The 22,818-nt window shown below is 38.7% G+C and overlaps 3 protein-coding genes across 3 annotated transcripts; 1 reads left to right on the plus strand and 2 right to left on the minus strand.

Moving 5' to 3' along the window:
• Nucleotides 1–4,592: 4,592 nt before the first annotated feature.
• On the minus strand, nt 4,593–7,546 carry LOC136236877 (uncharacterized). The gene is made up of 4 exons (XM_066027108.1): nt 7,242–7,546; nt 5,608–6,514; nt 5,366–5,557; nt 4,593–5,222 (listed from the first exon to the last, which is right to left on the minus strand). Exons 1-4 carry the CDS (start codon nt 7,544–7,546, stop codon nt 4,593–4,595), a joined length of 2,034 nt encoding a protein of 677 aa, XP_065883180.1.
• Nucleotides 7,547–11,504: 3,958 nt separating this feature from the next.
• On the plus strand, nt 11,505–12,849 carry LOC136269244 (uncharacterized). The gene is made up of 2 exons (XM_066064768.1): nt 11,505–11,866; nt 12,178–12,849. The coding sequence occupies exons 1-2, from the start codon at nt 11,546–11,548 to the stop codon at nt 12,787–12,789; spliced, it is 933 nt and encodes a 310-aa protein (XP_065920840.1). The 5' UTR covers nt 11,505–11,545; the 3' UTR covers nt 12,790–12,849.
• A 7,290-nt stretch (nt 12,850–20,139) lies between these two features.
• On the minus strand, nt 20,140–22,586 carry LOC136269249 (uncharacterized). Its single transcript, XM_066064775.1, has 2 exons — nt 21,244–22,586; nt 20,140–21,194 (listed from the first exon to the last, which is right to left on the minus strand). Exons 1-2 carry the CDS (start codon nt 22,210–22,212, stop codon nt 20,220–20,222), a joined length of 1,944 nt encoding a protein of 647 aa, XP_065920847.1. The 5' UTR covers nt 22,213–22,586; the 3' UTR covers nt 20,140–20,219.
• Nucleotides 22,587–22,818: the final 232 nt, after the last annotated feature.

The following is a 22,818-nucleotide window of genomic DNA, read 5'->3' on the forward strand; positions in this document are numbered from 1 at the left end:
AACACTGTGCTATATACCTATTTTTCAGATATGTAGTCATGGTTAAAATCATCAGATTAGCTACTATTATTAGTAAACCCAAATTATGAATTTATGGATCCTTAATTAATTGTACTGATGTAGCTGAAGAGGTCTGTGTTTTATATAGCTGCTAGGCAACAAATAGTAACTACTGCTTATAAATTAGTATACCTGAGAAATGCTTGTGTGCATGTAATTCTCTTGATGTTCAGTTAAATGTTTAGTTATTGGGATAGTGCTAGCCAGCTAACTATATAGCAAGGAAGTTCACAATAAAAACTACCTGCATGAGTATATTTGTGAAATCCTAGCTTTTTCACTGATGTGCAGGGCGGGCAGGCATGCACGGGGTTCTGGAAACTCCCCTCTGAAAATTCAAGCTAAAATAGCTGAAATAATATTGATAAAGGACTAACCATACAATAAGAAATCATGAATCAATGTAATTTTGTGTGACACAAAGGAATAATAGCTATTGAATGAGTAGAGGAGTACTGAGCAAAACAGTGATAGCTAACTGAGTAGATAGTAAGTGGATGATTTCATGTGTTGATTATTTCAATGTATAGAAGAAATGTATCTACTAAAATTAACCCAAGCATGTGTAGTTGCTGCACATACTGAAGTTGAGATTAACTTCAAATTATACAGGATGTCAGATTTCAAAGGATTACACACTCACAACTGTTATTTGGAGCTATTAAGTGTGTACTATCAATTTTAGGACAGTTAGGAGAAGTCAATTATTAAAGTGCTGTCAGCAGCTGGGGGCTGTGCCCCCAGACCCCTGCTGCCATAAACACCTACCATGTCAAAGTTGAACCCCCCTTTGACAAATCCTGGTTACGGGCCTGTAGTACTAGTACAAAGCATACAGCTGGAACATAATAGCCTATTAGTAATCTATAAAAAAAAAAGAAAGTTTTCTCACCTAGGCAGTAAACAAAATCACTAAAATTTCCATTTGCAGGGATTCTGTTAAAGTTTTGGACCTTCAGTGCTGACGATTGTGTAGTACTATGTACAAGGATCATCCTGATGCTTTATTAAAGGGGCATAACAAAAGTTATTTAATGCTAAAGTTTTAATAGGTCACAGGTGGATATCTCAACAGAAAACCATGAACTACAGCAGTTCAATTATCAAGCACAGAGCTTGAACAAAAGGTCCCTTGTCCTTATACTGGGCACCATATGAAAGGTAATTAAATTTCTAGTTTAATGAAGGCAGTTGCAAGTTGTTTCAACATTTTATTCTCAAGTTACGGTGATTTCAATTCAGTGTAATATAGCATAAGCAAGAAAAGCACACGGATGTGTATTAAGGTATTTCTTAGTGCTGTGATAATGCTCAAAATAAGCATAAAGGAGCTGGATTCCAATGAAGTGAGCACTAAGAAGTACTTTATGACACATCGTTGTGCTTTTCTTGCTTATGCTATATTACATCGAAATGAAAGTGCTGTAACTTGACAACAAGATGTTGAAACAACTTGCAACTGCCTTCATTAAACTAGAAATTTAATTACCTTTCATATGGTGCCCAGTATGAACACCATATGAAAGGTACAGAGCACAGAGCTTGAACAAGGGACCTTTTGTTCAAGCTCTGTGCTTGATAATTGAACTGCTGTAGTTCATGGTTTTCTATTGAGATATCCACCTGTGACCTATTAAAACTTTAGCATTAAATAACTCTTGTTATGCCCCTTTAATAAAGAAATGATACACATCAGGGTGATCCTTGTACATAGTACTACACAATCGTCAGCACTGAAGGTCCAAAACTTTAACAGAATCCCTGCAAATGGAAATTTTAGTGATTTTGTTTACTGCCTAGGTGAGAAAACTATTTGTTTTTTTATAGATTACTAATAGGCTATTATGTTCCAGCTGTATGCTTTGTACTACTATGATACTAGGCCCAGCAGTTAACATGATTGATTTTTAATAGTAACAAATACTTGTCAGGGTGCAAAAAGGGGTGTTCCTGAGGACTTTTTATGTGCCTCCCCTTCTTAAAATACTTAGTGCATGCTCCATATACTCTGTAAAAAAATGGTGCTTTTATCAAAAAGTGAATGATTATGTCAATTTTAAGGGCTTATGTACTGCACTATGATTGTTTTGAGGGTATTATATTTTTGGGGTTCCCAAGTAATAGGTGAACATTTCAAGTCCTTAAAGGACTCTATACTTGTAACAATTAGACTCAAACACTTAAGTCTATTGCTGACCTGGATGACCTCCAGGGGCTAAAAAAGGGGGCTAGTTGTGGCCAAAATGCTAGTTGTAAGTGACTTTTGGCTAGTTGTAAATGGTGATTGGGCTAGTTGTAAAAGTCAGGCTAAAATAGCAAGCTGCACCACAGAAAAGTATAACCTCAAAGTTATGTATAATATTATTATGTGCACATGTGTGCAGCTTAAATCTCTTTACAGGGATTTGGCTAGAAGTACCTTAAGATTCTATGAGATTGCTATTTTTCAAAAAATTTCTCCACTCCGCTAGAGATTGCCTTACAATTCAGCCTATAGTCATAGTTACTTTTATTACAGTCCACAATTAAAATTGCCCTATATAAATCTACTGTAGCTAATAAAACAATAGTTTATTCTAAAAAACTACTTTCAAACTCTGTAACCTATGCTGCCTCTATATGTAGTTCTTTTTATCCTTTCAATTCACCATTTCCTTAAAACATCCAGATTTCTCAGTCATTTCTCTCAAATTGTTTCCAGATTCAATCTCATCACAGCTATATTTCAAAAATTTCCTGGGACAGTACGTATGCCCCGGCCCCCTAAAGCCTTCCCTATCCACTGACACTTTACTACACAAGTTTTTTTTTTTTTTGTTTGTTTTTTTTTGACAATGATAATATAAATAAACACTTAAACAGTGGGCAGAGAGGCAAACTCTGCCCAGTCCTGGGATGATGGTATTGTTGCCATTACAGAAGCAGCATTGCCACGTTGAACATCAATGGCAACTTTCTGAATCAAAAATTGGGTGGCCCTATTATCACCAGACTGTTCCATCACCCGGGAACCTATCCGCCTCACTAATGAGCGTGCACATGATCCCCAAGCACCCAAGGTCTCAACACATAAAGGGGAGAAGTGAAATGATGGAATCAGAGAAAAATACTGCACTTAGCTGACTCTGACTCTACACAAGTTCTCTCTTCACTACTTTAGCTATTAGACAATCATAACAATAATTATAGAGTACAATATGTATACACATCAAACCTAAATGCAAATTTTGTGTAACAAATACCCCCCCCCCCCCACACACACACACACACACACTCTCAGGTTTGACTAGTTGTAAAAAATAGTTTTTTTAGCCACTGATGACCTCATTAGAACTTTGAGTGCATTGCTTTAGCTTGTTCTGATCTCTAAACTTGTTTAGGGACCCGCCAATTATGCTCATTATTTTACCTATTATGCTATGCTGCACTGCTCAAAACTTTACCTATTATGCTTAGATTAATGCTCAATATTTACCTATTATGCTCAAATTATGCTCAATATTTTTACCTCAGTTCCCATATTTTTCTAATAACTTTGCACTTTACGGAAAAGCAGTAAGTGGTTGAAGCACAGACTGTAAATCCTTGCTTGTCAAAATGCATGTCACAGAAAAGATCGATATACTCTAATAGAACAGTCAGCTACCTGATAATTTTATTAGAGTTACTGACTGTTCTATTAGAGTATATCGATCTTTTTGTCGGATATGTATTTATAAGTAAGAATTTATAGCATTGCACAAGTTTTCTGCCTATTATGCTAGCATTATGCTCAATGCTTTCAGGCACCTATTATGCTCATTATTATGCCAGCATAATCGGCGGGTCCCTAAACTTGTTACACCTAATAATTTAGCATGTAAATTTGTAGCTATAGAGTAGCTATGTTGAGCTAACATTGGATTCTCTTGTCAGAGTTTATGTAAACAAGTTTGCAAAGTAAAATGAAGGCAATAATTGTAGTGAAGTGTTAAAGTTATCAGACCATGTCAATGCTCTAATAGAACAATCAGTTCATTGTCTGCCATGCTTTCATTTAGACTAATGAACAAATTGAATATTATCTTCAGTTTGGCAGCACTAGTAATAATGCAACAGGTGTGCACAAACTTGTTTTTGTCTCATTCATGTAGGAACACACTTTGTAATGATATTCCAGCCACTCTATAGCTAATAGAATAATCACATTTTTAAAACCAGAAAATTATTTCATAATTAACATCAGACTCTTTGGTTTGTGCTCTGATACAGAGCTGTGGCATTGGATGTTGGAAGAGAGTTACCATGAGTACTACTTGTCATACTTGATGTGGCATTAAGAACAGCCACACGTTCACTATCTGCTCAAAATGAAATTTTTTACTAATTCTTTTATGGTCACATTCGTATATATACGTTGTGCATAATAATTAATTTTGTAATACTAAGTATAGTACAACTCAATACATTATTTTAGTATTTAATTAGGAAATTATAACTAATAGTTTCAGAGTACAAATAAACAAGAAGCTACATGAAAAACTAAAACATTTTTATTGTTGGAATGACCCGATATATACTTTGTTAATAATGTTCATCTCTCCTTCCATGATAATTATTCCTCCAATCACTATTAGCCTGGAAGTGTTATCACACACCACAGCTGAGCCCATTACCTCCATTGGGATAGTTGTAGTGAGTGTCCAAGTAGTAGCTGTAGAGTTGAGGGTGAAAACTTCATTAGTGAGTATGTAATTTTGATCAATTTCCTTTTTTCCTCCTACTGCTAACACATATTTGTTATTCAGACTAATAGCAGCTAGACCACCCCGTGGAGTATCTATAAGACGCTGCCACTTTAGTTGGTGACTAGACAAATTATTAAGAGGAGCGGCATACACTGCTGTAGAGGGATCGTTATCTGCATTATATCCACCTAACACATACAGCATGTCACCTGCTATGACTGATTGTGAAGATTGAAGTGGTTGAGGAAGATCATCACATTTGAACCATTGACCAGTAGTACCATCTAGTAGTTCAGTGGTACTGAATGTGTTATCATCATCACCACTACCACCCATCACTATCATCATTGATTGGTGGCTAACAGCAGTGACCGCACCTCTTGCTGTAGGCATTTCTGTGTAGTCTTTCCATTGGCCACTATCCAGCACAAGTACCTTGTTAGTATATATATTCTTATTAGTCCTATTAAATCCACCAACAATAAGCAGTTTATCTATCAGAAAGGCCATGGCAAAAAGTGCATGTGGAGAGTCAATATAGTGTCCCATTTGTTAGTGTCTGGATGGTAAATGTTTACTGTGAATGGATCATCATCATCATCATCCTGATTAGCTTTATTAACACCACCTCCCACATAGATTGCTCCATTATACAATACTGCAGTATGACCTGTTCTACCCATTGGAGGTGAGACTCCCTCCATCCACTGGATATTAACTGGTCCACTAAAGAAGTCGGGTATGGTGGATTCTTTTAAGGCCAGTTGTTGCTACATCAATAAACAACATCACATCTACACTAACACACCTAACAACAAACCTTCAACTGTGGTGATAGTTTGATCTCAGCCAACCATGACAAGGGATCCATCCCATCACGAGTGGTCTTCTTGCCGTACTCTTCCTTCATCATCTTGATCCTCTCAGACATGTCTGCTGCTGGAGGACGTAATCTTGCAATATCCTCCAAACATGACATAGCTAATGGCTTCAAATCTGCATCACTTCCAGTCATCATGTCTATGTACTGTTGACGTCGCTCTACTTCTGAAGATAGAATTACACGTTTCTCTGTCTTGGGATCAATCTGTGACCATGATTTTGGAGAAGGCCATTGCCGGCTAGTGATGTGGAGGATCACTCCGCCAAAAGAGAACACATCTAATGGTGGTCCATATACTGGCTTATCATCTAATGCCTCAGGGGGCATAAACACAGAATTTCCTGGAGTTTCAGTCATCGTCCTTCTATTTCCTGTCATCATAATCTTTGCCACACCGAGATCTGTGATCTTTGCTTCAAGATGAGGGGTCACCAGGATATTATTAGGGGTCAAGTCCCTATGGACAATTGGGGGATTGTGGCCATGAAGATACCTCAGTCCTAGAGACACATCATGTAGTATTGACAGTTTCACCAGTAAGGGAATATTATCGTGTTTCTCTACCAGTGACGTCACACTCTCCTGCATCTTCTCCATCACCATAACCGGCAGTCCCACCTCGTCACTCGAAGGATAATACACTCCGAGGAATGACACGATGTTTGGGTGACGTATCGTACTCCAGAGATGGCATTCTCGTAAGAAGTCATCCTTTATTTTAGCTGCTTCTGTTGGGCTAGCTAGCTGGAGTAGTAAGGAATGAACTTCTTTACCGGCACACAACTTTCCACGGTATTGGTAAAATCGGGAGGGGAGCGGGAGCGGGAGCGGGAGCGGGAGATTGCTTGGTAAAATCAGGAACCGGGAATCGGGAGATCACGTGTCAATCTTTGCTGTCGCAAGTAACACACATACGTAGCTAGAGCGCCTGCAGTGCTGTGACGAAGAAACTAATATAAACTAGTAAATTATGAGCTTGAGGGGAAAAATAGCTATAGCTAGATAAAGTTTGCATGATGGCCGTATATTAAAGGCTTTCATTAGAGCTTTATAGTATTAGCAGTGAATGCATAAAATTGTATTGTGTGGGTTTTTAGCACAGTAATTCACAAAGTGGCTATTTTAGTGGACATAAAATTTCTGAAAGGTAATTTCAGTGAATACATGCAGCAGTTATTTGGCATATTGGATTGTCTTACAATAATGAATGATGAGCAACAGGCCTCCAGTCCTAGCTACATGGTTCTGCCCCAGTCTATACTAAAGTTCATGCACCCTACCAATCTAAAATCCATTCAACTAAACGTGATTAGACTTCCCATCAGACTTTGAATGCCAGCAGACTTTCAATGGATAGACTGAAGTACAGTACACCAAGCATAATTATTCTCTGAGTATACAAAACACATTAATAAATCATAAAGTGTTAATTAGCTACAACATACAGTATGTAAAATCAAAGCTGCCTAAAGTAATATGCATATGACCCAGTTTTGTTCTGGAAATCATTAAGTTTAAAAGGTTGAATCCTGTGGCTTCTCATGCCATCATAATATAATGTATGACCATACCAGAAGCAAACTGCAGTAAAATGATTGTCACTACAAACAGTGCAGCCAGCTAGTTGATATCCATGACCATATATAGTTAAAACTTTTGGAATTGTCAATATTGATCTACCAGTCAAGGACTGGATATCAATCGGGATCATCCAAGGCACTCGATTAAGAAATGACGATGCCATTACCTGTGGTACACCACGGCACTCATAAAATGTTTCTCTGTTTCTGCCAGTTAAATTTAATCGGTCAGTAACTGCATGGAGAGATTCATTTGGTGGTTGGCAATGAAATTCTGCACCACAGTAACCAACCATATCTCCAGCTATAGGAAAAATTTCATTAAAGTTATCTAATCCAGAGCTGAAGGAAAACGTAGAAGGGTATTTTGTTACCTCCGTGTTATGATTAGGGCAATGCTCAGAGGTACATTTAAGTTTAATTACCAGTTTCCAGATATGTGTGAACAAGCAAAGACACCTATTATTCTCACCACCAAAACAATCATATTTCAAATTATTCTCCTGAGAAATTGTAAGATTTAATCTTGATTGAAGCAAATGCAAAAATAGTGTTTTTCCTTCATCCAGCTTTCCTTTATTCATCAATACAATTGCTGCTTTGAGAGAGTTCTCAGCTTCACTGTCACCAAAGGTATCCAAGAAAGATTTGTACTGTTTGCAGTGGAGTGACAATATTGTCAGGAAGTTATCAGAAGTGCAAGTGTTGGTGTATTCATTGTGCATCCATGGAAGAGATTCTGGTACAGTACATGCACTGCAAAAAAAATCGGTAAATCCAGCTTTCCTTTTTAGATATTACATGCACTGTAATATCTAAAAAGCATATTGCATATGATCATACGCACGTTTTGTCTTTAAATCAAATCTCACCACTCAAATAACATTTGCATTCTATAACATAGGCCATTCAAATTTGTAAAAGTACTGGAATTTCATGACATAACCTTCTTGCAGAAAATTTATGTGTCATAAAAGGTAGGCAAATTTTATATGTCCATGTTGCCTCCTTTATAGGTTTGGTAACATATACATGTTTATTTTAAATTCAGAGAGATTTTAGCCAAGCTTAACTAAAAGGCATAGTGTTGCTTTGAGCAATTACTTTTAAAAGATACGAGTGTAGTAGTGTAATATGATAAAGAGCAAAATGAAGCGCCTCAAGAGCAGAGCAAAATTAGCAGTTTTGCTCTTGAGGTACAGTGCATCCGAGCTATACACAACATATACACAATGCACATGCACATGCTATAATGTAAACACAAACAAAAGCAATATAGCTATATACCTTATCAATTATACTATGCACATTACACTCAGACGGTCTTTACAATGCAAACTACTATAGCTTATAAATGTGAGTTGATTCAAAAGACTTTTTTTGCTCACCTTATCCTTCACATGTGGTGCTGATCTCACAAAAGACTTGGAATTATTCTTACTGTTCCGATGGCTAAACCCTTGATATAAGGTGTCATCCCCAACGTAGTGTAGCATAAAATGTTGCCCGATACCCCAGAACTCAAATCTTCTGAATCGGTTATCACCCTTTTTATCCACAGAATCAAGATCAATGGTACTACTTTTTTTTCTTGAATTCACATCCTCCATGTTTGACACTGTAAGATCCTACATGTACCCATCTGTATTGATCGCACCTATAATAATTGCAATGTACAATTTATTTAATTACTGTATGACTCTAGAAATATAGTTATGTAAACTTGTTTTGTTAAACTGAGACAAGCTAGCTAGCTATATTGTAACTATACTCTTTAATATCTAGACCCTAACCTTAGCTTTTTCTTCTCTTGTTCCCATTTGTCCGAATCAGGCCCGAGGTTGTAGATATACAAGCTGCCGCCTTTTGGCTGAACAGGAGGATCTACACTAATCTGTAGCTTTCCACTGATAGCTTTCGAGAAGTAATTATGCGCCTCCGCAGATGTCAAGTTATTGACAGCGTCTTCTACTGCAGGAACACATAGCACATCTTCCTCCATTGTGCATGCACGGCCGCACTATAGCTACGTGCAGCTCTATACTATACTTGCAAAATCACGCCTGCCGTTCGTAGCAAGTGAGAGATTTAGTTTGCACGTGATTACAAGTGAGATATTTAGGAGAAGTCGCACGTGATCTCCCGATTCCCGGTTCCTGATTTTACCAATCATTCTCCCGCTCCCGCTCCCGCTCCCCTCCCGGTTTTACCAATTCCCACTTTCCATCGTATTCCACTTCGGACACTTTCCCATAGGCTCCATTACCTAGTGTCACTCCTGTGAACTTCACCCGAGATCTAGGAATGGTGAGATGGCGTGAAGCTGCCAATATTGAAGCCATTTAAAAGATCAGTTTGTAGCTTCAAGTTCAGAAGTTCGAGCTACATTTGTTGCCACCCGCTTCGCATGCGAGTTATCAGGTAAATACCTAGGCTTATTTAAGGTAGTTAACGGGTAAATACCTGCGTCACATGTTACGGGTTAAGTCGTAATTACAGGTTTTTGCAATTGAATTCGTCGCCTTTGCAATTGAATTCGTCCCGTTTGCAATTGAATTCGTCGGTATTGCAATTGAATTCGTCGGTATTGCAATTGAATTCGTCCCGTTTGCAATTGAATTCGTCGGTTTTGCAATAGAATTCGTCGCGTTTGCATTACAATTCGTCATAAACAAAACGGCTCCAAGAAACCAACCCGTTCATTAAGAGATGAACTATTTATGCCTTGGAGAGTTACACTTGAGACACTAGAAGGTAATTGAAGCTGGTAGTACGCGAAGTTGATAGCTGTCTGACAAGTTAATTAGCTTGCTCGCGAGTGACCACACCCATCGCGAATGGCGTAGTAGAGTTTGGAATGTTGTTGGAGAGGCTGTAGAGGAAGAATTATTGCCTTATAAAGAGTTGTTTACTACTGTTGTACTTGAACAAGTTCTTGTAGCAGCTGCTACATCATGTTTTCATGTTTGTTCCAGCTGCCATTCTTGTTATGGACGAATTTAACTGCAAAAGCGACGAATTCAATTGCAAAAGCGACGAATTCAATTGCAAACGGGACGAATTCAATTGCAAAACCGACGAATTCAATTGCAAACGGGACGAATTCAATTGCAAACGGGACGAATTCAATTGCAAACGGGACGAATTCAATTGCAAAACCGACGAATTCAATTGCAAACGGGACGAATTCAATTGCAAACGGGACGAATTCAATTGCAAACGGGACGAATTCAATTGCAAAAGCGACGAACTCAATTGCAATACCGACGAATTCAATTGCAAAGTCGCCGAATTCAATTGCAAAGTCGCCGAATTCAATTCCATATGGTACAGTTAGTGATACATCTAACCTAACCCTAACCCTAACCCTGTGTAAGTCACAGTACGTACGTGGGTACCGAATAAAAGGCACTATGCTAGATCAGTCTGGGTTGGGATGATTATCCAGTCGAGGGTGATATACAGTACCAAGGAAGTTTGATGTACACCTTTAGCCGTTAGCAGGGAAGGGACTCAGCCTGTCAGCAGATGAAACTGACTACGAGGAGACTTTTTATAAAGGTATAGTCCTTAACTGTCAAACGCCCGTATGTACGTAGTACACTTCAGTGTCACCCATAGCTTGGCAGGGCCGGGAATTATGTTTTTTTTTCTTGTTTCTTTTATTCATGAGATTACCAGCCGTGACCCGTTTCCACCACCGGCTCTAACACTGAGATGGCCTGTCAGGAGATGAAATCGACTACAGGAGAGATGTAAAGTAATCATTGAGTGATCAAGTATTGCTGTACGTAGTTTGCAGGGAGGAAACTCCTATCAAATAGCTATTCGTTTGTATTACACCTGTAGTAAGTACCAGGGGACATGGCATAGAAGGGACCGTTACTATACAAGTCATACTGTAGGTGATCATTAGGCCATTGGATTACGGTCGTTCATGTAGATTAACTAGTAAATCAAGTTGTGATGCATAGCAGCTAAGTAGCCTAAAGTATAAGTATAGGCAATGCATGGTGTAAAGGGATCTATGGGCAAGGCAAGATTATAATCCTTCCATGAATACAATCACAGTTACAATAATAGAATAATTGTTGTCAACTACCATACGTACTGTACATGCCAGTCGTAGCTATGCAGTAGTCTCGTCCTCGCAGACCCATTCTCCGGGGTGGCGCTTATCGATTAGAGATTATAAGCGCCCCCTCCGAAAGGGTCTGGTCATAGATAATATACGCGCTATGGATAGGAAACAAATAAGCGCCCTAGTCATATCCTGGTTACGCGCCCCGTCTCGAATGGCGACAGAATGTAGCAGCACTGATGTAGACTCTGTTCGAGACTATAAGGATGTTTTAAGATGTGTTTTTGATTCTAAAGAGTGCAAAATAGATACAGTTAAGGCTAAAAGGTTAAAAAAGCTGGTGGAGGACCTTTGCACAGTTCGAAATGAGGAGTTCATTAGCTACTATTGTATCGTAGAAAAGGATGTATCTCAGTTGAAGCGGAAAAAGAAGACATCTTTTAAGGATATGTACAAGTACTGCGCGGAGACTATGTCACGATACTTGAAGGGCATGAATATGGATGCTGAGTACAACAATCCAATTTTATGGCAGGTCTGGACTGCATGTCATGTTTCTTGTGTAGCTAGCCAATATATAAGATGGTAGTGGACTCGTAAGTCTCGAGGTATAGTAGTCATATGTGCATAACAATTCACTATTGTAGCAGCAAATCCCATGCATCCATATTATAATTATCAGCCTGAGTCTGTTCCTTCTTCAGGCCCTAAGGCTAAGTAAGAATTTGTGGTGAAGTGTAAGGGTTTTAAGTATATAATATGTATGGAATGTAAACGATTGGCCCTAACATTGTGGAAAAATTCTGCTTTGTGATGTGTCTTTCACTTTGAAATGTTTTCCATTAGATGATAGTGGAGGTGTTATTTATGAAAGGGTCAGCTAATGAACTGACTACACAGTCTGTGTCACCATGTGTGGAGCCACGTGAATATTCTGTCATTGAGAAAAATGCCATCTACTATGCTGCTGGGTATGTGGTAAGGCAGACACTAAAAAAGTTTAAGACAGCAGATGATGATAGAGGAGCTGCAATTACCTCGGCTCTACTGAGCATGATAGGAGAAGATGCTGAATCAGTTGAGGCCACTGCAACATACTTGGATTACATAAAGACCTGGACATTGAAAAGTGATCGCGGTGGATTAATTCATGTTTCTAACGATTGTTTTCACTTTTTCTGCGCAGTGGAAGATATAACTTATGAAAAGCTGGAGAAAGGGTCCAGTAGGGCTGAATTTATAACTGAACTGATGGACCACCAGACTGTACAATTCTATTGGGATGTTATTGCTGGTGGGCTTGAGGAGGATTGGTCCAGTTATTTGCTCCATGACATTGCCACTTTGTGGTTCACGATCCGTGGTTTTACTGTTGCTGGAAGGATATTAGAAGAGTATAAAACTGGGTTAAAGAAAAACATTAAAGGATCAAAAGGGTTGAGAAAAGAACTTCATTAACTTAGTACTGTAGTATTGTTACCATGAATAATGAATATCATTGCAAATGAACTAAATGAATTTACAGGTGTAGTTTACAGTGTACACAATAGTATCTCAAACAATCCTTCTAACACATCTTCTTTTAGGAAGTGGCCTACACAATGGGGATAATTCTAAGTTAGATCTTTTCTTGGTGATACTACTGCTGGTACCAGAAACAAGAGACTTTTGTATTATAATTGCTTGTGCATTGTGCAGGAATTGCTGTTCCGATGGGTTGTCGTTGCGTTGACCTCTTGATCTTTGCTGTCCAAAATAGCTCTCAACTGTGTCCTGGTTGAACCTCTCTGACAATAAGTAACCAGCATTGGGTTGTGACAACAGGAATTTTGCCATCTCACAAAAAGAGTACACTGGAATGACAGTACATACACATCATTAAAAGGAAATACCTTGAAAATGATAATATGCTTACCGGCAGCTTACCGGTCATTTTTAACCCTGATGTTGTTTGTGATGGTAGTAGGCAGAATTGCTTTGCAGCTTTAGGAATTGCATCCCTAGATTTTACGTGTGCTTCCCAATCATTAAGATACTTCAGAAAGGTTTGTTCAAGCCACTGTAAAATGCAATTGAATATTGTAGGCTGAAATACAATATACCTCAAATCTAGAATCATCAGCTTTTTCATATGCTGCCAAGTCTGGTTTCTTGCTTCTTATCTCTTGGTGAATTATCCTTGTATTTAACATGTCAAAAAATCTGTCAAATGTTCGACAGAACTGCTCAGTTTCCTCAGTGCCCTGCATGATGCCAAGACTTCTCAATGTGTCAAATGCATTTGCCACTGATGAGCTTAGTACCTACATATTAAAGGGTTTGGTATGCAATATAGTCATGACAAAGATTTTGCCAAACTATGTATCATATACGTCAGAAGTTTGGGAATTGAATGAACTCATCCACTAATTATATATAATGTTTAAAATTATGATTGATGTATTAAACTTTTATCTGCCAAACTAGGAGAATATGCTGATTCTCCAAACTCAAACGGTCATCATTTACGATACAAAGTAGGGTTACGGTATATACAGCCATAGATGTACAATAAATTATGGACTCTGTCTGTACTTTTACCACTGAAATATTGGCTCCATTTGAAGTGCAAGTTATTTTACCATTTTTGAAGATTTTGATTGCACCTTTAAATTTGAAATACATTCATACCAGAAACACAAAATTTGAATGCATTTGTATGGTTTCCTGATTGGCTAGAAAAAGGACAGTTAAAAGACAACCCATATAATTATTAAAGTATCCAGCATATAGACAGGAAATTCTATATACAGCTTATCACAAATATTATACCTGGGCAGCCAGACGGACATTCATCCTGGAATATGATGTTAAGTGCAAGTGTTCTCTCTTTATCTTGTTGCCAATATACAGACCTGAAACACATTGGGACTTCTCCACCAGTTCTATTAGATGTGCCCATTTGATTTCTTTACCATTATTCTACAAACCATATCATGAAATGTGACCGGATTTGCGAAAAAGGGGTCTTCCACACACATCCACATTTGCAACTTTGTAGGGCCATAACTTTGTGTTCTTGTATGTTACTATCCTACAAATTTCACCACCCTTTGCACTCTTTTAGTGCTCTCAACTGTGCAAATTACAAGTCCATAGGCTTTACAGGTCCAAAGTTATGAGTTGTTGAAGGTGGTAAAGTGGATGTGTGTGGAAGACCCCTTTTCGAAAATCCAGTCACAAATAAAGAAATGCTATATTCAAGTATAATTACTTCCAAATGACGTGTTCCTTTAGCTTGAGAATTGCTCCAAGCATTCCTAGTTGTTTTCATTAAATGTGGTACATCAACCATGAAGTACACAAATTGTCCGGGTAGGGTTAAGTTTGGTGCCTTGTAAGTTATACCCATCTTCTTGTACTTTTCTATCGAATGACAGGCAAAAAACTTCCTATTGCTACTGGCACCATCAGCAACCATACATATAACCTATAGAAAGGTACATCATGATTTTCTAATAACTATATGCATCATATTTACCTCTAGCCCCACTAAAGACAGCATCCGAACTGCCTTCCATGTCATGTATACCAAATCATCAGCAGACACACCTATAAATAAAGCTTTAATGTGCTAACTTTGTATGTAGAAATTCACCTGTTGTAGGGAACTGAGCAATTGGAATATCCATTTTGAAGAATATTCCCCTCACCATCAGCACAAGCATATGCGTAGCCACAACCCTCTCCCTAATCTGTGTTCCTTGATTACACCTCCTTCTTAACTCTTCAAATCGTTCATCAAAAGTTTCTTCACCATAGTCAACAAAGCCAGTTATTTCTCCAGTTGTTTTATTGAATACTAAATCCTCCCTTATTTTCATTTCATCAAACGCTATTGTAACATACCTACACCATGTAATAAATCAAGTATAGTAACTCCATACAGTAAACCCACCTCTTCCATGGAGGCAATGTGTCAATCTTAAATTCCTCTCTCATGTAATTTAGTAGCTCAGCATTGAAGCCAGATTTGAGTTTCATCCAGTTGGTGTAATCCCTCAGCGTTCCTCTTGATGGTAATCGTATAAAGCCAGACTCTCTTATAATATCATACGTCTTGCCAGAGGTTAACATAATGTTGAGGCACCACCTTATGAAAAGTGGATGCCATCGCACACCATTCTTCTTAGCTCTGCAAGCAGCTGCCTAAATGATAACAAGTATATTAAGTCAATGGTGCTTGGTAATACAAACAGATGCATACATACCTGTTGTTCCCAAAAAATGCGCTTGAATTCATCTCTGACTGATTCAGCATTGCTGCAGTCTTCTACCATCATTTGCAGGTCCTGGGCCAAGCCTTCATCTACTTCAATACTATCAGTTTTAACCAGCATCTCAAGTTTTGCTCTCAGTCGTTTCAGCTGTCTGTTTTTGTTGTGTATTGCTTTTCGGAGGGATTGCAGGTGAGCTCGCCTCTGAGGGGTGGTAAAGAACCTGATGTTCTTATTAGGATGTGGGTTACGTGGCTGTTTCTTGTGTCTGCATAATAAAACTCTCAAAGTATTACGGTAATTGGAACAAACAGAGCACACTCCAGATGTCGAAAGCAATACTGCACAGTTTCTATGTCTAATTGTGGAACACTGTGGCTCTTCTTCTTCAATGCTAAAACATATATCTTCTTCAAGAAAAGCAATGGTCTCTCCTGTTCTGGTTAGAAATCTTCCCTTCCTTTGTTTTGCCAACTCAACAAATTGTTTGTCTGAGTTACCAGTACAAAGATGACAACTGTTAATATGGTGGATAAGCCTTTCTGCACTCTCTGCTGTTAGATGTGTAGGCTGTTTGTATAGTAAATCAGATTCTGGAGATATTAAATGGTTAGCAGTATGAAGTTCCCAAGTTAAATTGCTTCTAATTTGCAAAACATGAAAAATAATAACTGGAGTGCCCAACTGCTGTTGTCGTAATTGTATACATTGGATTTCATCATCAAATTTATTAATAATCCATCCCTTTGGTAGTGTTACAGTAGACAAACTAGCATACAAACTTGCAAGGGTATCCTAATATTTTAGCTCAAGATTGCACAGCAACACACAAAGTTGCATACCTCTCCATGTGCTGGTGTACTTTCATTTGCAGCAACTGCTCTCTTCTTTGATGATTTAAACCGTCGCCCAATGCACTTCTTGCTTCTCCTACCATACCCATGACCTCCTGGCCTTTTAGGCTTACCAGGCATACCCAGATAAACTGTTGTTACACTGACACCATTATGTGTAACAGGTGAAATCAAGAAATACAATGAATAATTGAGCTATAGCAGAAAACAACAAATTAGATATAAAGTAACAGATCAATGTCTACTGTTAACCCAGGAATACATAAAGTAGGTAGCCTAAAGCTAAGACAATTCAACAATGTGGAATATTATCAAAGGAAACCAAAGCAAAGATGCTGGTAAATCAGATGGTGCAGAGATCATCACTATTATTCAAGGTTAATGAATACGGCTAACTACACCACGAATACACATAACACCAGCAAAGGCCTATAATGTGTGATTTACAAGCCAAAAAGACGAACACTCGCTCGTAAAAGATGAAAAATCGTTTTTACTAGTACTGGCAAGCTGACATACAATGGACCCGCTTTAAGCGACAAAAATATAAAGTTACAAATGTATTCAATAATCTAACATTTTAAGGTGCTTACCACAACGTCTTATAGCGAGACTGAATTGTTTTCACTAAGACGCGCGAAACGAGGTGCGTGCCACGTCTTTTCTACAGGTTGCTATAGGCTCACGTGAAAAGTTTCCTATCCATAGCGCGTATATTATCTATGGTCTGGTGAAATGCCCATACCATTTTTGTCCGAGAAATCGCCAACTCTGGCGAGTGATAATTGGCGTTTAATAACTACAGAAGAGGTGACAATTTGAGGTAAGCTTTGCTTTTGTAAAGTCTGCACTGCGCAGCCATAAAATGATAAATACTGTTTAATCGTCACCTTTTGTAAATCTTTTGTAAGTAGTAAACACCAATTATCACTCGCCAGAGTTGGCGATTTCTCGGACAAAAATGGTATAGGCATTTCACCAGACCTTTTCGGAGGGGGCGCTTATAATCTCTAATCGATAAGCGCCACCCCGGAGAATGGGTCTGCGAGGACGAGACTAGCTATGCAGTGGCATAATGCATGCTTTTTGTGTTTATGTGATCTCTCCATTTCTATCTGGTGGTAAAAATGATAACAGCGTGGGTGTGTAGAATGTGATCAGGAGGTGTGGTTTAAAGTGGATATTGTTTATGGTCACTTTGACCATTATGACTTATTGATCCATGATATAGGACTAGTGCAGTGGATTGCTTTCCTATGACGCTTGTGAAGGAAGCTGGTGTCACAGCAGTATACATAGCATCTGGCCATTGGATAGCATGTCACTTAGTTGAGTTAGATGTCTGGTGGTAGCTGCCTCCAGGGTGACTCATTTAGAGAGCCGTATGACTATTGGCAGCGTTGGCATGATTATGATTATATTATATTGGAAAGACTGATATACATCCAATAATATAAATTGACTTATAAATGTTGGTCCAGGAGTTTGTCATAACTCATTCCATTCTTTAGTAGTTCTGTAAAAAAAGCATTCTTGATAATGTTGGGTGTGTTATGGTGGTAATATAAAATGTAGTTGGTGGAATTGTCTGGTGGTGGAGGTCTGTGGCAAAAAGGATTGTGGCATTTGTATGGCTGGCTCTTGATGGTGAACAATTCTAGATAAGAGTGTCAATCTGCTGACTTTCCGTCTTTCTTCAAGTGTAGACCAATTAAGATCTTTCAACATGGATGAAACACTACTATGGAAATCATAGTTGAAAAAAACCTACCTTGCTGCTCGTCTCTGTATCATTTCAATTTTGTAAATTAAAGATTTCTGGTATGGGTCCCAAACTTGGGTGGCATATTCCAGCATTGGACGGACAAGTGATGTATAAGCTTTGGATTTAACCTTGTTGGTACATTTTCCTAGGTTTCTTTTGATGAAATTTAGCATTCTAGTGGCTCGGTTGGTGATATTTGTTATGTGAGCATTCCATGAAAGTGTACTGTTGAGTAGAACTCTGAGGTACTTATATGTGTCACTTAACTGAATTGTTTCATTGTTTAGAATATATGTACTTGTAAACGGTGAATGATTCCTTGTAACTCTTAGTAACACACACTTGCTAACATTGTACAAGTGGATGGTAAATGTTTACTGTGAATGGATCATCATCATCATCATCCTGATTAGCTTTATTAACACCACCTCCCACATAGATTGCTCCATTATACAACACTGCAGTATGACCTGCTCTATCCACTGGAGCTGAGGCTCCCTCCTTCCACTGGATATTAACTGGTCCACTAAACAAGTCGGGTATGGCGGATTCTTTTAAGGCCAGTTGTTGCTACATCAATAAACAATATTACATCTACACTAACACATAACTCAAACCTTTAACTGTACATGTGGTGACAATTTGATCTCAGCCAACCATGACAGCGATGGAGCAACTGCTGTCACCCCAGTAGTATTCTGACTAACTAAATTTACTGAAACCATTGCAAATGCTTCAGAAGTTGATGCAGTGTTTTGGGTACCTCTTGACGTATTCTTAAATGAAAACACCAAGAAGAACTGGCCAGTCATTTACTTATGAAGGGAAAATCAAGTTTTCTACTGTTGCATTTGACTTCTTTGATGTAGAGACACAGAGAACATTTCTGATATAGGGCTTTACTGCTCGGCTGTGTGTCATGTGTGCTACAGTTGCACTTGATACAAGCCCTCATTATCCATTTACTGTATTATCCATCACCTGGTCCCCATCAGATGGTAAAGTGTTCTTATCTGAAGTCATTTTGAGAACTAGTGATGTCAGTGCTTTGAAAAGTAAAATATAACGTCAATTATTTGAATGTAACAATTTTATATAATAATTTCGTTTCTGACTTGATACTGATGGATAATTCTGATTATTTTGAGGGTATTATATTTTTGGGCTTATATGAGGTTCCCAAGTAATAAGTGAATTCAAGTTCTTAAAGGACTCAATACTTGTAACAATTAGAATCAAGCACTTAACTCTATTGTTGACCTGGATGACCTTCGCATGCATTGCTTTAGCTTGTTCTGAATCTCTAAACTTGATATACCTAATAATTTAGCATGTAAATTTGTAATAGTAATATAGAGTAACTATGTTGAGCTAACATTGGATGTTCTTGTTGGTGTCTCCGAAGAATTCATGTAAAAGTTTGCAAAGTAAAATGAAGGCAATAAATGTATACAGTCAAGTGTTATTGCTATCAGACAATGTCAATGTTCTAATAGAACAATAAGTTCATTGTCTGCCATGCTTTCATTTAGGCTGGTTCAAATTGAATATTATCTTCAATTCGGCAGCACTAATACTGCAATAGGTGTGCACAAACTTGCTCATTTAAATTCTTGTAGGAACACACTTTGTAAGGAGATACTCCAGCCACTCTATAGCTAATAGAAAATCACATTTTTAAAACCAGACAATTTTTTGTAATTAACATCAAACTCATTGGTTTTTGTGTGCTGATACAGAGCTGCGGCATTGGATGTTGGAAGAGAGTTACTGTACGTGGGTATTACTTGTCATACTTGATGTGGCATTGAGAACACACCATCATATAACATTTCAGCCACATGTTCATCAACTATCTGCTCAAAATGAAATTTTCTACAAATCTTCATTTTCTTTTATGGGCAGAATACGTTGTGCGTAATTTAATAAGTAGTGCAACTCAATACATTATAATTATTTTAGTGTTTAGGAAATTACAAACAAACAAGAAGCTACATGTAAAACTAAACATTGTTATTGCTGGAATGACCCAATATATACATTGTTAATAATGTTATTTTCTCCTTCTACGATAACTCCTCCTCCAATCACTATTAGCCTGGAATTGTTATCACACACCACAGCTGTGCCGAACACTTCCATTGGGATAGTTGTAATGAGTGTCCAAGTAGTAGCTGTAGAGTTGAGGGTGAAAACTTCATTAGTGAATATGCCATTTTCCTTGGCACCTCCTACTGCTAACACATATTTGTTCTTGAGACCAACAGCAGCTGGACCACCCTGTGGAGTATCTACAAGATGTTGCCACTTTAGTTGGTGACTAGACAAATTATTAAGAGGAGCGGCATACACTACAGTAGAGGAACTGTCATCTGAACTCATTCCACCTAACACATACAGCATGTCACCTACTATGACTGATTGTGAAAAATAAAGTGGTTGAGGAAGATCATTACTTTTGAACCACTGGCCAGTAGTATCATCTAGTAGTTCAGTGGTACTGAGTTTGTTACCACCATCATCAACACCACCCATCACTATCATCATTGATTGGTGGCTAACAGCAGTGACCATACCTCTTGCTGTAGGCATTTCTGTGTAGTCTACCCACTGGCCACTCTCCAGCACAAGTACCTTATTAGTAGCTATATTACTTCTATTAGCTCCACCAACAATAAGCAGTTTATCTATTAGTACAGTCATGGCAAAATGTACATGTGGAGAGTCAATAGTGTCCCATTTGTTAGTGTCTGGATGGTAAATGTTTACTGTGAATAGCACATCATCATCATCATCATCATCATCATCATCATCATCATCATCATCATCATCTCCATTAACACCACCTCCCACATAGATTGCTCCATTATACAATACTGCAGTATGACCTGTTCTACCCATTGGAGCTGAGACTCCCTCCTTCCACTGGATATTAACTGGTCCACTAAAGAAGTCGGGTATGGTGGATTCTTTTAATGCCAGTTGTTGCTACATCAATAAACAACATCACATCTACATAACACACCTAACAACAAACCTTCAACTGTGGTGATAGTTTGATCTCAGCCAACCATGACAAGGGATCCATCCCATCACGAGTGGTCTTCTTGCCGTACTCTTCCTTCATCATCTTGATCCTCTCAGACATGTCTGCTGCTGGAGGACGTAATCTTGCAATATCCTCCAAACATGACATAGCTAATGGCTTCAAATCTGCATCACTTCCAGTCATCATGTCTATGTACTGTTGACGTCGCTCTACTTCTGAAGATAGAATTACACGTTTCTCTGTCTTGGGATCAATCTGTGACCATGATTTTGGAGAAGGCCATTGCCGGCTAGTGATGTGGAGGATCACTCCGCCAAAAGAGAACACATCTAATGGTGGTCCATATACTGGCTTATCATCTAATGCCTCAGGGGGCATAAACACAGAATTTCCTGGAGTTTTAGTCATTGTCCTTCTATTTCCTGTCATCATAATCTTTGCCACACCAAGATCTGTGATCTTTGCTTCAAGATGAGGGGTCACCAGGATATTATTAGGGGTCAAGTCCCTATGGACAATTGGGGGATTGTGACCATGAAGATACCTCAGTCCTAGAGACACATCATGTAGTATTGACAGTTTCACCAGTAAGGGAATATTATCGTGTTTCTCTACCAGTGACGTCACACTCTCCTGCATCTTTTCCATCACCATAACCGGCAGTCCCACCTCGTCACTGAAAGGATAATACACTCCGAGGAATGACACGATGTTTGGGTGACGTATCGTACTCCAGAGATGGCATTCTCGTAAGAAGTCATCCTTTATTTTAGCTGCTTCTGTTGGGCTAGCTAGCTGGAGTAGTAAGGAATGAACTTCTTTACCGGCACACAACTTTCCATCGTATTCCACTTCGGACACTTTCCCATAGGCTCCATTACCTAGTGTCACTCCTGTGAACTTCACCCGAGATCTAGGAATGGTGAGATGGCGTGAAGCTGCCAATATTGAAGCCATTTAAAAGATCAGTTTGTAGCTTCAAGTTCAGAAGTTCGAGCTACATTTGTTGCCACCCGCTTCGCATGCGAGTTATCAGGTAAATACTGGGGCGAGCCTGAGCGAGCCCCACACTCGCGAGTCGCCCACGTAAATCCGTGTCATCAACCATGCGCAAACAATTACAAAAGAAATCGGAAAACTTACTGAATTAATGCCCACTATACTCCATGCCACGGTACAGTAAACAGCGAAGATTACAGCACTTCCATATATGCTCGTGTCATCGACCATGTAACGGAAAATAAACGGCGTAGATTACAGCACTTCCATATATGTTCGTGTCATCGACCATGTCACGGAAAAATAAACGGCGTAGACTACGGCACTTCCATATATGCTCGTGTCATCGACCATGTCACGGAAAAATAAGCGGCGTAGATTACAGCACTGCTCATCTCGTCTACCACGTCGCGGCACGTGTTGTCGACCATGAAATAAACTTGGTTGTCCATGATGGACAGGGAAGAACGCCTTAGAGAAGAGAGCAGTAGCTATAGATTGAGAAGAGATCGAGAAACTTCACAGGTAGCAGAAGAAAGACGAAGGAGAGACTGAGAATATCAG

This window comes from Dysidea avara, chromosome 10 (genome assembly GCF_963678975.1).
Source record: "Dysidea avara chromosome 10, odDysAvar1.4, whole genome shotgun sequence".
Classification (NCBI taxonomy): domain Eukaryota; kingdom Metazoa; phylum Porifera; class Demospongiae; order Dictyoceratida; family Dysideidae; genus Dysidea; species Dysidea avara.

What these genes read in the sequence shown, in the direction of transcription:
- LOC136236877 (XM_066027108.1), bottom strand. Translation starts at nt 7,546, where the DNA reads ATGGTTGGTTACTGTGGTGCAGAATTTCATTGCCAACCACCAAATGAA. An exon ending in TTTACTGCAGTTTGCTTCTG is followed by an intron (nt 6,515 to 7,241) that starts GTATGGTCATAC and finishes GATTTTACCAAG; the next exon opens with CAATCTCCCGCTCCCGCTCC. An exon ending in AACTATCACCACAGTTGAAG is followed by an intron (nt 5,558 to 5,607) that starts GTTTGTTGTTAG and finishes TTATTGATGTAG; the next exon opens with CAACAACTGGCCTTAAAAGA.
- LOC136269244 (XM_066064768.1), top strand. Translation starts at nt 11,546, where the DNA reads ATGGCGACAGAATGTAGCAGCACTGATGTAGACTCTGTTCGAGACTAT. An exon ending in ACAATCCAATTTTATGGCAG is followed by an intron (nt 11,867 to 12,177) that starts GTCTGGACTGCA and finishes GTTTTCCATTAG; the next exon opens with ATGATAGTGGAGGTGTTATT.
- LOC136269249 (XM_066064775.1), bottom strand. Translation starts at nt 22,212, where the DNA reads ATGGCTTCAATATTGGCAGCTTCACGCCATCTCACCATTCCTAGATCT. An exon ending in AACTATCACCACAGTTGAAG is followed by an intron (nt 21,195 to 21,243) that starts GTTTGTTGTTAG and finishes TTATTGATGTAG; the next exon opens with CAACAACTGGCATTAAAAGA.